Consider the following 13979-nt stretch of genomic DNA (forward strand, 5'->3'; position numbering starts at 1 on the left):
AATGAATGAGGTTTATAATACATTTTATTTAATGATATTATTTTGACAAGTTCGGCGGGCCGTATTGTAAAGCCTAACGGGCCGTATATGGCCCCCGGGCCTTAGTTTGCCCATGTCTGCACTAGCTCGAGGCTAGCATTAGCCTCCCACATCACTGAAAGCATTTGTTTAAAACCTTTAGTTTTAAACATAGATTTGTCACCCACAAATAACGCCACTTTTAACGTCAACTCAAACCTCTGTGGTGATAACTCTGTCGATTAAAACGTTGCTTTTAATCGACTAATTAGCTAATGATTAGCACCTGACTTCAAGCTTATCAGTGGGCTGTTTGTATTACACTGCATTGTTATTGATTGTTAGACCATAGTGTAAACGATAGCTATATTTAGTAAGTTCTATTGGTATTTTATTGTAATCAGAAAGAAAACTAAACTAGAAATGTAGTCGTAGTCATGAAATGATGCTGCTGCACGTTTGACCTGGAACAAAGTGACTAATTCAGCCATAACGCCACCACAACTACGCCACTAGTCTACGCCACTAGTCTACGCCACTAGTCTACGCCACTAGTCTACGCCACTAGTCTACGCCACTAGTCTACGCCACTAGTCTATGATCAAATGCATCCTCTGCCTGCTTGACGAGAACAGTGTCCATATATTTCAGTTGTGCTAATGATCAGTCGAGGTGAGTGAGGCGATACGGTTTTCTTCTGACTCCTGTAGCAGCATGCATGAGTGACCTGGGGGGGGGGGGGGCTGATACGGAAAGGTCAATTGGAGTCTTGGATATGTCAAAGATTAGCAACAAAACTGATTTGATTGCATCCGTAATGCTTTTATGTCGTGCCAGATAATCCCTCTGGATCTGTTTGGCCGAACACGCCTCGCTGACTCGCTGAATATGACATTGTTTAATGTCATATTTGAATAGTTTCCAAATGAAACACAGACTTTGATTCCACTGATAAGAACCACAAGACGACATGTACTTTAATTACTGTAATGTACTTGACCTTGTTACAGGGTGTTGAGACGTCCCATCTGGAGTTGGTGGAGGCCATATGGAGCTACATGCCTCAGGTTCACATACTCGGAAAGTTCCGCAACCGAAATGGGTCTTTTCCCATTCCTGCTGAGAACAAACTGACCATCCCGATAACTGCGAAGATCCAGACGCTGCACCTCGTGGGTAAGAAGGATAACTGCAACAAACCCAGTTTCCTGCTGTTGGATTACAGACGAGTCAGGGTTGGTGTGATGTCAAAATCAAACCTACCGTAATTCTCGATGTATAAGCCGCTACTTTTTTCTAAAATTTTGAACCTTGCGGTGGGAAAATATACGTAAATTTGCGCATTTAAGGTTGCGCTCCGCGTTCAGTGGGAGGCGTGGATGACAAGTGGGGAGAAATCCTTCACTAAAACGGGGCGCATGAGAAAAGCAACCGATGGCCAGGTCTGCCAGTGGGTCCTGAAGGCATGGAGCGGGATAACGAAATCCACAATCATTAACGGTTTTTGAAAGGCTGGACTGCTGCGCGATGGAGAGGGCAGCTCAGCGGGGAATTTGCCTCCAGATGAGAGTGAGGAGAGCGAGAATGAAGCCGATCCAAAGTCGGAGGAAGCAATTCTGGGGCTATTCAACTCCGACACCGAAGGAGAGGACTTCAATGGTTTCAGTGCGCAGGAGGAGGAAGATGGTGACCAATGACTTTTTTTGTAGGCTACTGTATACTGCTATTGTTTTTGATTTCGTTACCCTTGTTTCGTTGAAGCCTATTTATTTTCGTTACGAGCCGTGTTCCGTTAAATATCATTTGTCTCAATGCACTTGCGGCTTACGAATATGTGCGGCTTATTTTAGTACAAAATATATTATTTTTTTAATTCAGTGGGTGCGGCTTTTTCACAGGTGCGCATTATAGTTCAGCAATTACGGTATGCTTTAAATGTGATAAAACCACATGTTGTATTTTTATTTAATAGTTTACATTTCTTTTGGCGTCATAGTATCTTATGACATTTCTACCATTTTTTAACCACTTAAAGAATCACTCATTAAATTGTCAAATTGTGTAACGACACAAACATGACAAGTATTAAATAATTCACACTCGAAGAAGTTAAGAAATCTAACTGATGAAAATAATTGTTTGGTTATGAAATATATCTAAATATATTTAAAATATTGTATTTCTGAATTTGAATAACAAGTAGGGTGGTTACACATACAAGAAGTTTTATTTGGCAGACATGATTCCCCACGTTAATGATAATATTCAGAACTGCCCTGTTTCTGTTATTATTTGGTATTGAAAAATACTTGTTTAAGATAACGCCAATATTCTTGGTGGTCAGTTTTTATGGTTACGCCATTGAGACAATTTTACCCTTATTCTCTCAATATTATTAGAAAATCTTAAAAATGAGGCATTTCAAGATGAGATAAATTTACCATCAGACACCAAAGAAAAAGATACTTCAGAGTAAATTACCGTATTTTCACAACCATGAGACGCACCTAAAAGTCTTAAATTATCTATTGTACCGGTGTTGTACTTCACCATAGTATTATAGTCAGGAGCCTCGCGGAGTGATACGTACCGGTGCTGTCCTTCAACATAGTATTATAGTCAGGAGCCTCGCGGAGTGATACGTACCGGTGCTGTCCTTCAACATAGTATTATAGTCAGGAGCCTCGCAGAGTGATACGTACCGATGCTGTCCTTCAACATAGTATTATAGCCAGGAGCCTCGCAGAGTGATACGTACCGGTGCTGTCCTTCAACATAGTATTATAGTCAGGAGCCTCGCGGAGTGATACGTACCGGTGCTGTCCTTCAACATAGTATTATAGTCAGGAGCCTCGCGGAGTGATACGTACCGGTGCTGTCCTTCAACATAGTATTATAGTCAGGAGCCTCGCGGAGTGATACGTACCGGTGCTGTCCTTCACCATAGTATTATAGTCAGGAGCCTTGCGGAGTGATACGTACCGGTGCTGTCCTTCACCATAGTATTATAGTCAGGAGCCTCGCGGAGTGATACGTACCGGTGCTGTCCTTCAACATAGTATTATAGTCAGGAGTCTCGCGGAGTGATACGTACCGATGCTGTCCTTCAACATAGTATTATAGCCAGGAGCCTCGCAGAGTGATACGTACCGGTGCTGTCCTTCAACATAGTATTATAGTCAGGAGCCTCGCGGAGTGATACGTACCGGTGCTGTCCTTCAACATAGTATTATAGTCAGGAGCCTCGCGGAGTGATACGTACCGGTGCTGTCCTTCAACATAGTATTATAGTCAGGAGCCTCGCGGAGTGATACGTACCGGTGCTGTCCTTCACCATAGTATTATAGTCAGGAGCCTCGCGGAGTGATACGTACCGGTGCTGTCCTTCACCATAGTATTATAGTCAGGAGCCTCGCGGAGTGATACGTACCGGTGCTGTCCTTCAACATAGTATTATAGTCAGGAGCCTCGCAGAGTGATACGTACCGGTGCTGTCCTTCAACATAGTATTATAGTCAGGAGCCTCGCAGAGTGATACGTACCGGTGCTGTCCTTCAACATAGTATTATAGTCAGGAGCCTCGCAGAGTGATACGTACCGGTGCTGTCCTTCAACATAGTATTATAGTCAGGCGCCTCGCGGAGTGATACGTACCGATGCTGTCCTTCAACATATTATTATAGTCAGGAGCCTCGCGGAGTGATACGTACCGGTGCTGTCCTTCAACATAGTATTATAGTCAGGCGCCTCGCGGAGTGATGCGTACTGGTGCTGTCCTTCACCATAGTATTATAGTCAGGAGACCTGAAGAAGACCTGTGATCTGCGACTCCGTGCACGCCGATCTCACCGATACGGTCTAAACCGAAGTGAAGCTAGCTAACTAGCAAGCTGACTAGCTTATCATCGTCATCCCCGGTGGATTAACCAAAGAACTGCAACCGTTCAACGTTAAACTGCGAGCTGCGTGGGAGCGCTGGAGAACAGACGGAGAACACAGTTTCACTCAGAGTGGAAGGCAGCGCAGCGCCACCGTTAGTGAATGGAGGGTAGATGCTAGGGCTAACTGTCTGCTAGCATTGTTGTTCGAGCCTTCGCAGAAGCCGGCATCATTTCTGAGGCGCCGCACGGCACGGAAAGTGACTGACGATGAAGAAAGGGAAGCCGGCAAAAAAAGCTGTGTATCAAACTCAGTTTTGCTCCTGCTCTATTTTGCGCAGCTATCATGCCGGTGCCTTTTGAGCCAGCACGCCCTTTGTATGTTTAAAATACCGAAAAAGCAGCCGTTAATGAGACAGCGCCGAATCAGCAGGTGCGTCATAAAGTAGTGAGAATACGGTATACATTTTTGATTAAATGTTCTGATTTTTAAAGTTATTCAAACCTCGAGCGGCACATCTCTCGCCTTGCTTCCTCAACATTTGTAAAATTCAAACGATTAAGCTAATTAGAAACGTGAAAATGTATTTCTATGTTTAACATGTGTGTGGATGCTCGGGATGATCCGATCACGTGATCAGAAAACGGGCCCGATCACGTGCTTGCAGACTCGATCGGAATCGGACATTACCTCCCGATCAGGACTCTGATATATATTGGTAGTTCTTATCAGATCTGGAGTTCCACTTTGGAACAGAGTGAGCCCTCTCGACGCGCGCAGCTTCCTGTGACACGATTGGTTGAATGCCGCCAACGACACACTCTTCGTACTCAACTCTGTGTTTGTGCTTGAGATGGAACAACGTCGTTGTCGTGTTCCCACCTTTTGCCGTCGACGCTGCTTTGCAAACTTTGCATATTATGGTCTGTTGCGCTACATCTGCTCTATCGAAACCAAACCAAAGAGTACCACATACTGCTGCTCACAAATACTTACTTCTGTCCTTAGTCTAGCCTCAAACACCTTTTCCCATCACTTCATTATATCACTCATTAGCTTAAATACCCTGTGACTTTTTGTTTATTTTTTTTACTGCTTTACTTACCGTATATAGGATATTCTAAGTGATATTACTATTTGTATATATAAAAAAAGATAAGTCAAATATCAAAGAATGTGTCAAAGTTTTATTTGAAAAATAAACATTTGAAAGCACTCGTCTGGTGTTGACAACATTAACCTAATAAAATTGACTTGGTGTGTCACGTAAATAATTAATGAGTAGCAGTTACATGAACGAAACCATTAAAATCTGAAGGAAACTAAAAATCTGAACATATACACACATGCTGAATTTTGAATGACGTTTGGAGGAGTATGCCAAATAGTTGAGTACCACAGAATGTATTATAATGTATTATTTTATTTAAATGCCATACCTGTGTTTATGTATCTTTTTTTTAATTACAGGTGTGAATGTCCCGGAGATCCCCTGTGTGTCCACGTTGCGCCACCTTTACCTAAAGTGGGTGCATCTGACGAAACCACAGCCGTTTAAAGACTTTCTGTGTGTCAGCCTGAGAACCTTTGTCATGAGGAACTGTGCAGGACCAACCAACTCCCTCAAATATGTTCCCTTGGTTACTGGTTTAGCATCAGCCCGAAATCTCGAGCAGCTGGAGTTGGTGAGAGTCCCTTTTTTGGGAGGGTTGATTCAGCATGTTGTGGAGGACAGCTGGAGATCAGGTAAGGAGATCATGTTGCAGTTCAAATCTGACCTCATCCTAAACATGATGGTCAGCAGAACTAACTCACTGCATGTGTCACGTTTATTTTCCTGCCTAAAAAAAAAGTGAAATGTTTTTACCATAGGATTCACTAATGAACACTGTGGTTTGCAAATACAAAGTAATGTCTAAAAACACTTAAATCAACGCTAATAACAATGGAATTTAAAAAATTGCAATAGATACACACACAATGATATAATGAATGATTGTAAATGCGGTTTTTGAGTTTTACCTTTGACACGGACGATAGCGCTAACAGCGGTGTGCAGAGGGGAGGGGGGGGGTAGACGGTTTGTAGACACTATACCATAATTGTACCTTACACTTACGTAAGCCACGTACACTTACGTAAGCCACGTACACTTACGTAAACCACGTACACTTACGTAAGCCACGTACACTTACGTAAACCACGTACACTTACGTAAGCCACGTACACTTACGTAAGCCACGTACACTTGCGTAAACCACGTACACTTGCGTAAACCACGTACACTTACGTAAGCCACGTACACTTACGTAAGCCACGTACACTTACGTAAACCACGTACACTTACGTAAACCACGTACACTTGCGTAAACCACGTACACTTGCGTAAACCACGTACACTTACGTAAACCACGTACACTTGCGTAAACCACGTACACTTGCGTAAACCACGTACACTTGCGTAAACAGACATAATAGTTATGCCTTCGGAAGGCATTGTGCTATTGATAGCATCCTTCTGATTGAGGATTGCACCACGGTCACATTGATCGATAAGTTGAATCTCCGTCGTCATCGTCTTTTCTTCACTGCCATCCTCACCACCCATCACTTATAAGGAAAAGTCACAGATGCAGCCAGAATCACGCAAGTAATGGAAACGCAACACGGGAGACGTGCAGGAGACGAGAACGGAAGGTGTGTGTGTGTGTGTGTGTGTGTGTGTGTGTGTGTGTGTGTGTGTGCCACCTTGTCGGGGTGGGGGAGTTTGAGTGCTTGAATGATCCCGTGGACTATGTTGTCGGGGCCTTCATGCTCATGGTAGGATCTCCCATGGCAGAGTCCTGGGTCAGACTAAGAGCAGTTCAGAATCCCTTGTGAGAGAATCACAAACGAGGATGGGACATCGCCCAGTATGGCCTCACCAGGGCCCCACCAGGGCCCCACCAGGGCCCCACCCTGGAGCCAGGCTTTGGGTCAGGACACGTATGCAAGCACCTGATGGCTGGGCCTCTGCCCACGGTGCTTAGCAGGTCACAGCCCACAAGTTCTGGTCTGACCATCCGCCGAGGGAACCACATGGAGCGGGTGCAATGTGGGTTGGGTTGCAGTTGGCATCAAGGGGCTCAACGACCCAAGCCCTGGACACGGAGACGAGCTCTAGGGACATGGAATGCCACTTCACTGGTGGGGATGGAGCCCATAGCTTGTGAGGGAGGTTGGGAGTTAGTCTCCACCCACATCCTGGACTCTGGAACCCAACCCCTCGAGGGGCTGGACTCTGCATTCCTCTGGCGTTGCCCCCGTGAGAGGCGGCGGGCCGGTGGGGGCTTGCTTCTAGCCGGCATGTGCCGGCGTTTACTCCGGTGAAGGAGAGGGTTGCGTTCCTGTGCCTTTGGGTCAGGGACAGGTGCTTCACTTTGGTTTCGGCCTACTGGCTGCAAGGCAGTGCAGAACACCCTCCCTTCTTGGAGTCTTTGGGCGGGGTACTGGAGTGGGGACTCCATCGTTCTTCTGGCGGATTTCAACACTCACATGAGCATTGATGGTGAGACTTGGAGGGGTTTGGGATGAACGCCCCCCCCCCCCCCCCCCCCCCCCGATCCGACAGCAGGTCGACTCAAACCAAACCTCCTCGTGTCGCCTCGGCTCCACTCGTGTATTCGAACTCTTTGTACTTCTGATCTACAACCGAGGTCACACTGTAATGCATTTTATTTAAAGCCCTTTTCAATAAACGCAAGGACATTTTAAAGAGGCTTAAAATCAACTAAATCAAAATCAATTAAAATCAACACAATTAAATACTATACAATTTGAAAATAAAATCAATACAATAACACTGACAAGAATAAAACAATGAACATGATTGAAATGTACCGTATTTTCACGACCTTATGACGCACCTGCTGATTCGGCGCAGTCTCATTAACAGCTGCTTTTTCGGTATTTTAAACATACAAAGGGCGCGCGGATCAAAAGGCGCCGGCATGATAGCTGCGCAAAATAGAGCAGGAGCAAAACTGAGTTTGATACTCACATCTTTAATCGTCATCAATCAAACCCATCAAAGTCCTCATCCTCTGTTTCTGTATTGAACAGCTGCGTTGATCTCCGTCAAACATGCCGGGCTCCCGTTCTCCAGAAGTCACTTTCCGTGCCGTGCGGCGCCTCGGAAATGATGCCGGCTTTTGCGAACGCTCGAACAGCAATGCTAGCAGACAGTTAGCCCTAGCATCTACCCTCCATTCACTAACGGTGGCGCAACGAGCCCGGCGCTGCGCTGCCTTCCACTCCTGGTGAAACTGTGTCTCAGTCCGTCGTCCGTCGCTCCCACGCCGCTCGCAGCCTTACTTTGAACGGCCTGTTCACGCCGATGTCCAGCGATGTTCATCTCCTTCACTTGTTTTTCACATCAGCTGTGAGATGGACACGCATCGAGTCGTAGATCAAAAGCGATGGTGATGCGTGGAAAAAACCGCCCGGCCTCTTCACATACACCCCCCCCCCCCCCAGCCACTCTTTCATCATCTCCTCGTCCATCCAGCCTTTTTCATTTGCCCTGATGATGACTCCAGCGGGAAACTTCTCTTTAGGCAAAGTCTTCCTCTTGAAGATCACCATCGGCGTGGCAGCCGAGCACAACGGTAAACGAAGACTCGTGCCCCGTTGTGCGTATCGCTACCGTGCTGGTGCCCTTCTCATCGACAGTGTGACCCACCGGGGTGTCGAACGTTAGCGGCACCTCGTCCATGTTGGTGATGAGGCTGGGCTGGACGCGTTTGCTGCAGTAGGAGCCGAAGATCTCCAGCCTTTCATTATGATCCGCTGGAAGCTGCTGGGCAGCCGTCGTCCTTGTCCGGATGGAAAAATGGCACCGTTTAATGAAACGCAAGCACCAAGACGGACCGCCTTGGAAATGTTCAAAGTCCATCTCTTCTGTGAGCGTGACCGCTTTGAGTCGATGGTGACCGTGGAAACGCTTCTCGCGCTCGCTCTTTGCTCGTTGATCCACCGCTCGAGTCTTTCCTCCAACTCGGGTCATCTCGCCTTCTGCCCGCGGAAACTCAGCTGCGTCTCCTTCACCTGGCGGAGCTCGTCTCCTTCACCTGGCGGAGCGCGTCTCCTTCACCTGGCGGAGCTCGTCTCCTTCACCTGGCGGAGCTCGTTTTCCTGCTTCCTCCACTTGCGAACCATCGACTCGTTGATCTTGAATTCTCTCGTGGCTGCTCGATTCCCGCGTTCCTCCGCGTAGCTGGTGGCCTTCAGTTTAAACTGCGCTTCATAAGCGCGTCTCTTTGCCATTTTCAGGGTTGTTAAAACAACGATGTTCTGCATAATGCACATACCTGTTCTTTTTTATACCTGTTCATCCACGCCCACACTTCCCCCTTTAACGATCTCATGGTGTCCTCTCCTACGTCCGCCTTACAGCAACAAATAGGGCGCGCGGCACATTTTGAAAAGAATCTAAGACTTTTAGGCGTGTCCTATGGATGTGAAGATACGGTAATTGTAATTTGGAGATGGGGCAGGGAGTTTATTGAAATCATTGGGAAGCAGGTTTTTTGAGATGGGATGAGAAGTGAGGAACAACAGCTGTGGAAAGTGAGGGGTGAGTGAAGTCTAGCGCTCTAAAGTTATCTGGAGAAGCAGAGGGAAGGCAGGAGTTGGCGAGGGTTGAGGGGGGGTCGAACTGGGATGAGGAGGGCTTGGACTTCTGTGTGATGTAAAACGGGTGAGAATGCTGCAAACCACACTGTTTCTTGGTGTTTTGTTTAAAGAAATCATCTTTTGTCATAAATGATGTTTAAAAGTTCTGTCCCAAGATTGCTGCTCATGGCTGATGACTTGGCTTCTTTCTATCAGCAGAGGATTATTATCGGTTTCTGGCTGAAGTACCAAGTCAACCCCCCCGCTGAGTAAATGTTTGTTAGACTGTTCTCTAACCTGCTGTGTCACTCTAGGGGGGTTCCGGAATCTGCACACCATTGTGTTTGGAGCCTGTAAGAACGCTCTGGAAGTGGATTTGGGCTACCTCATCATCACTGCTGCTCGCAGGTGCTCAGCCAGTATTGCTATATCAATAGCAATACTTAAATACTCATTTAAGTTTTGCCTTCACACAATAGGCCTCCACAGTCTCAGTCACACTTGCTGAGAACTACCTCAGACATGACATTTCTTCAGATGTCATCTGAAATCAGACGTGAATAGATTCATTAAGAAAAGCCTTTCCTTTGAACAAACTCGAGATATTGTCTCTTGTATATTCTAAGAATCTTACGTGTGTCTGATGGACGTGAATCACGTAAAGCGTGTTTTTTCACTCTTCATAGCACAAACATTAGTGAACGGTCAAAAGTTTTGAATAATGACATTAAATATCTGTTGTTAAATAACATTTTAGTCCCTGGCCCATCTTTTTTGGTTCAAGATCCTTGTCCAAAGTATTTCCTCCTCACTTTCGCCATGGTTGACGATGGGAATGGAAGCCAAAAGAAGTGACCCTTAAACGGTGCTTCTTGTTCCCAAACATTCCAGATAGTGAGGAGCCGTTCATTTCATGCACAGGGAAGTGAATTAAACTCCAACCAGTCTGAAATGATGAATGTACAGCATGAATAATCCATCAGAACTCAATCCTGTGTTGCTCTATTTTATCACTATGCAACAAAAATAATCACACTCTTGCCATTAAGGGACTTTTAAAATGGCACAGAAATGTCAGACGTTAATATTTTGTTCCATAAATCTCTTGAAGTTCAGTCTCAATCATAACTAGAAAGACAATCAGAGACTGCAGACCCCGCCTCCAAAAGACTATTGGATCTAGTGAGTCAGTAAACAGGGCTTCCGGATCAGAGGGGCCAAACCTGCTCTAGCTTGCTGCTCCGGAACGTACTACAAGACTCCTTCTGGACTCTTCTTCCCATCATGCCATTTGTGTCCCTCCCTCTTAAAGTGGCAGTTTACAGCACAGGCACAATTCTAGGTGTAAAAATAATTCTAGAATCTGGATCCAGATCCGGATCAACGCCATTCTCGGGGAGGACCGAGCCACGGACAGAACCTTGCTTGTGTAAAAATGTCAAGTCGATTGGGTTACTAGTTTTTGAGTTATGCGCTCGGACAGACAAACAGACAAGCAAACAGACAAACGGACCCAATTGCAATACCCTCGCCTCCCCTTCGGCGAGGATAATTATCAAATATTCAATTAATGTAATAATTTTAACCAGTCGGGGGGGGGGGGGGGGGGCTTTGAAGATATACTTTCTGCACTCCAGCAGTTCTGTGGCCTCCCTCTGCTGGATGCCCCTCGGTCACTGTTCTGGAGGGTTCAGGGCCCTCACTGCTGCTGGCCCTGAACCCTCCAGAACAGTTCTGAGTGTGGTCCCCCTCTGCTGGAGGGTTCAGGGCCCTCACTGCTAGGCCCTGAACCCTCCAGAACAGTTCTGAGTGCGGTCCCTCTGCTGGAGGGTTCAGGGCCCTCACTGCTAGGCCCTGCCCTCCTCTTGCTTTGGACCTGGTGCCTCTGCCACTCCGGCAGCAGAGCTGGGTACACGATGGAGCCACTTCATTCTATTAAAAAAAAAATTGTAAACACATTTGGGGGGGGTGGGGGTTATAAATGAAAATTGTGATTTACGGTAATTAAAAACACTGGCATTTAAAGGGGTAAAATTGTGAAATTAATTGAATTATTTCGTGATTTATTAAAATAAAACATGGCATTTTTAAAGAGGACACCTTTGTCCCTTAATGTGTGATTATTTTTATTGCATATTGATAAAATAGAGCAATACAGGATTTAGTTCTGAAGTTCCCCTTTGCCAAGTATCATGGCAAAGGGCACAATTACATAATTTGGAAAGGAAAGTTTTGTAAGTTAATAGTTTTAAAGACCATATTTTAGAATCTCTAGATTTATTTTACGTTTATATAAGAGAAGTTATTCCTTCATTAGTCCACAATGGGGGAAATTCCAAGTTACAGCAGGACCAGGTAACCAAATACTGTGTACATCATCTGTATAGATTATCCACATCAATATAAAAATATAAAACTCGTAAATAAATGGAAATAACTATTGATATTTCCATATTTTGATATTCACGTGTATTATCTGTACACACGAATATCAACATGTAAAAGTATTTATTGCACTGATGACTTTGAGCAGTTTTCGTTGCTGCATTCAGCCTCCTCTTATTGTTACTGACCACAGAATTAATATCAGTTACCCCATGAATATTATCAAAGGGTAACTCATTCAGTCATTGGACGCACCCAAATTAAATGACCTTGAATACAGATATTGGGGTTGAAATCTGGATCCCTGCCCTAAGGTTGGTATTTGGGTTAATGATGGCCTCCATAATAAGATGTATCTAAAACATGACGTGCTTCTGACAGGCTTCATGAGCTGCGTATTCAGCCTTCACTGACTAAAGATGGAGTCTTCTCAGCGCTCAAAATGGCTGAACTCGAGTTTCCTCAGTTTGAGACGCTTCATCTGGGATACGTGGATGAGTTCCTTCTGCAATGTAAGTTCCTCCTTTCCATATTATCAAATCCAGAAAGGTTTGAGTTAAAAGCATCAGTAAAATCTATTTGTCGGATTCACAAATTATTATTCTTTTTAATAACATTTACATTTTACAACATTTAGTTGAGGCAGTAGATGTAGAATGTGATTATTTTTACTGTATTTAAGTTTAGATCACAGTACAAATACATAATGGAAATAATGATGGGAGATATCCTCCTGAGACCCAGCCAGTTAGCATGTCCTCTGTAGTGGACATTTGTCCATTACAGAGGACATGCTAACTGGCAGGCTGGGTCCTCTCGTCCTTCCCGGCAATAATAGAAACTCCACTACTTTTCCACTGGAGTCCTCTTGCTCTACCTCGTTTGCCAATCTCGTCCGGGCCTTGGGTTGAGTCTTTGCTCAATTTTTGCCAAACATTGTACTGACATGTTTTTTTTTTCACAGAGTATGTGGACTTTCCAAGAAACATGGTGTATCTGTAAATCTGACTTGTCAGCAAACTTTGCATTATGAACAAATGTTTTCACCTAAATGTGTATTTAAATACAGGTAAGATGGGCCATTCGGAGCTGGTGAAGTATGGGCTAGCTGACGTTATTGAAAACCCAGGTATCATCACTGATATTGGCATAAAGGTGGTGAATGAGGTCTTCACGAATATTAAATACCTCATCGTCTACAACTGTCCTCATCTGCATAACCCTCACCACTGGATCACAGGTAAGAGACACCCTGTCCTTTCCCACCCAGAGTCTGCTCTGATTCATTACTGGCACCCAAGAAATGTAGAGTCCTATAGTACGCTGTGTAGCCATGATGGTTTGCCCGTTTCTGTCCTCAGATCAATCCAGATGGAGCCGTCTCGTTGATCTTACTCTTGTTCGCTGTCATGCTATCAAACTGGAGCCCTTCTCCCAGTTCATAGAGTTACTGCCCAGTCTGGAATTCATCTGTTTGGACCAGATGTTTAGAGAACCACCTAAGGTAGGTATATTGTACAAGACACTACAAAAACCTGGGTGACGTGCCGAGCGGTTCATGGCTGGTGGGGCACTGACTTCATCACAATCACATTTACAAACTTATGAACCCTAGAGAGTAGCTTATTCACCATTTGATTGGCAGCAGTTAAAAAGTTATATTAAAAATCTCAGCATTGTTTACTCATACAAAACTGCACACAAAAAAGAACATTTCAGTTGTTCCCCAAAAAACCCCACGACGTTAGCGACATCAGCTGACCTATGGTTATTTCCTTCATATATCTATAGTTAGTAGCAATATACAGAGAAACAGTTAGAAGAGTGATTGTGCAGTCCATGGTGAGGCACACGACCTCATCTGCCTCGCCTGAGTGCATGTCACCGGCATTAATTAAACAGTATGACCTTTGCTATTGCCTTATTTATACATACGTTTAATGTTTTCTGTTGGGAATTTGGTTAAAAGAATGCATTGAGCTCAATAACTTACAAATGTATTTATTGCTCAGTAATGTGTTCCTTTTCAGCTAAGTGTGTGTGTG

The 13979-nt window shown here is 44.9% G+C and overlaps 1 protein-coding gene across 1 annotated transcript in view; it reads left to right on the plus strand.

Moving 5' to 3' along the window:
- The window catches only part of fbxo38 (F-box protein 38), a 75539-nt gene that overhangs the window by 17002 nt on the left and 44558 nt on the right, over nt 1-13979 (plus strand). Inside the window, exons 5-10 of the mRNA XM_068740280.1 lie at nt 1029-1194; nt 5368-5643; nt 9864-9957; nt 12316-12446; nt 13004-13174; nt 13296-13438. Of these exons, the coding sequence (XP_068596381.1) occupies nt 1029-1194; nt 5368-5643; nt 9864-9957; nt 12316-12446; nt 13004-13174; nt 13296-13438 (981 nt within the window). The remainder of the gene's footprint in view (nt 1-1028; nt 1195-5367; nt 5644-9863; nt 9958-12315; nt 12447-13003; nt 13175-13295; nt 13439-13979) is intronic.

Source organism: Brachionichthys hirsutus, chromosome 6, assembly GCF_040956055.1.
Source record: "Brachionichthys hirsutus isolate HB-005 chromosome 6, CSIRO-AGI_Bhir_v1, whole genome shotgun sequence".
NCBI lineage: Eukaryota > Metazoa > Chordata > Actinopteri > Lophiiformes > Brachionichthyidae > Brachionichthys > Brachionichthys hirsutus.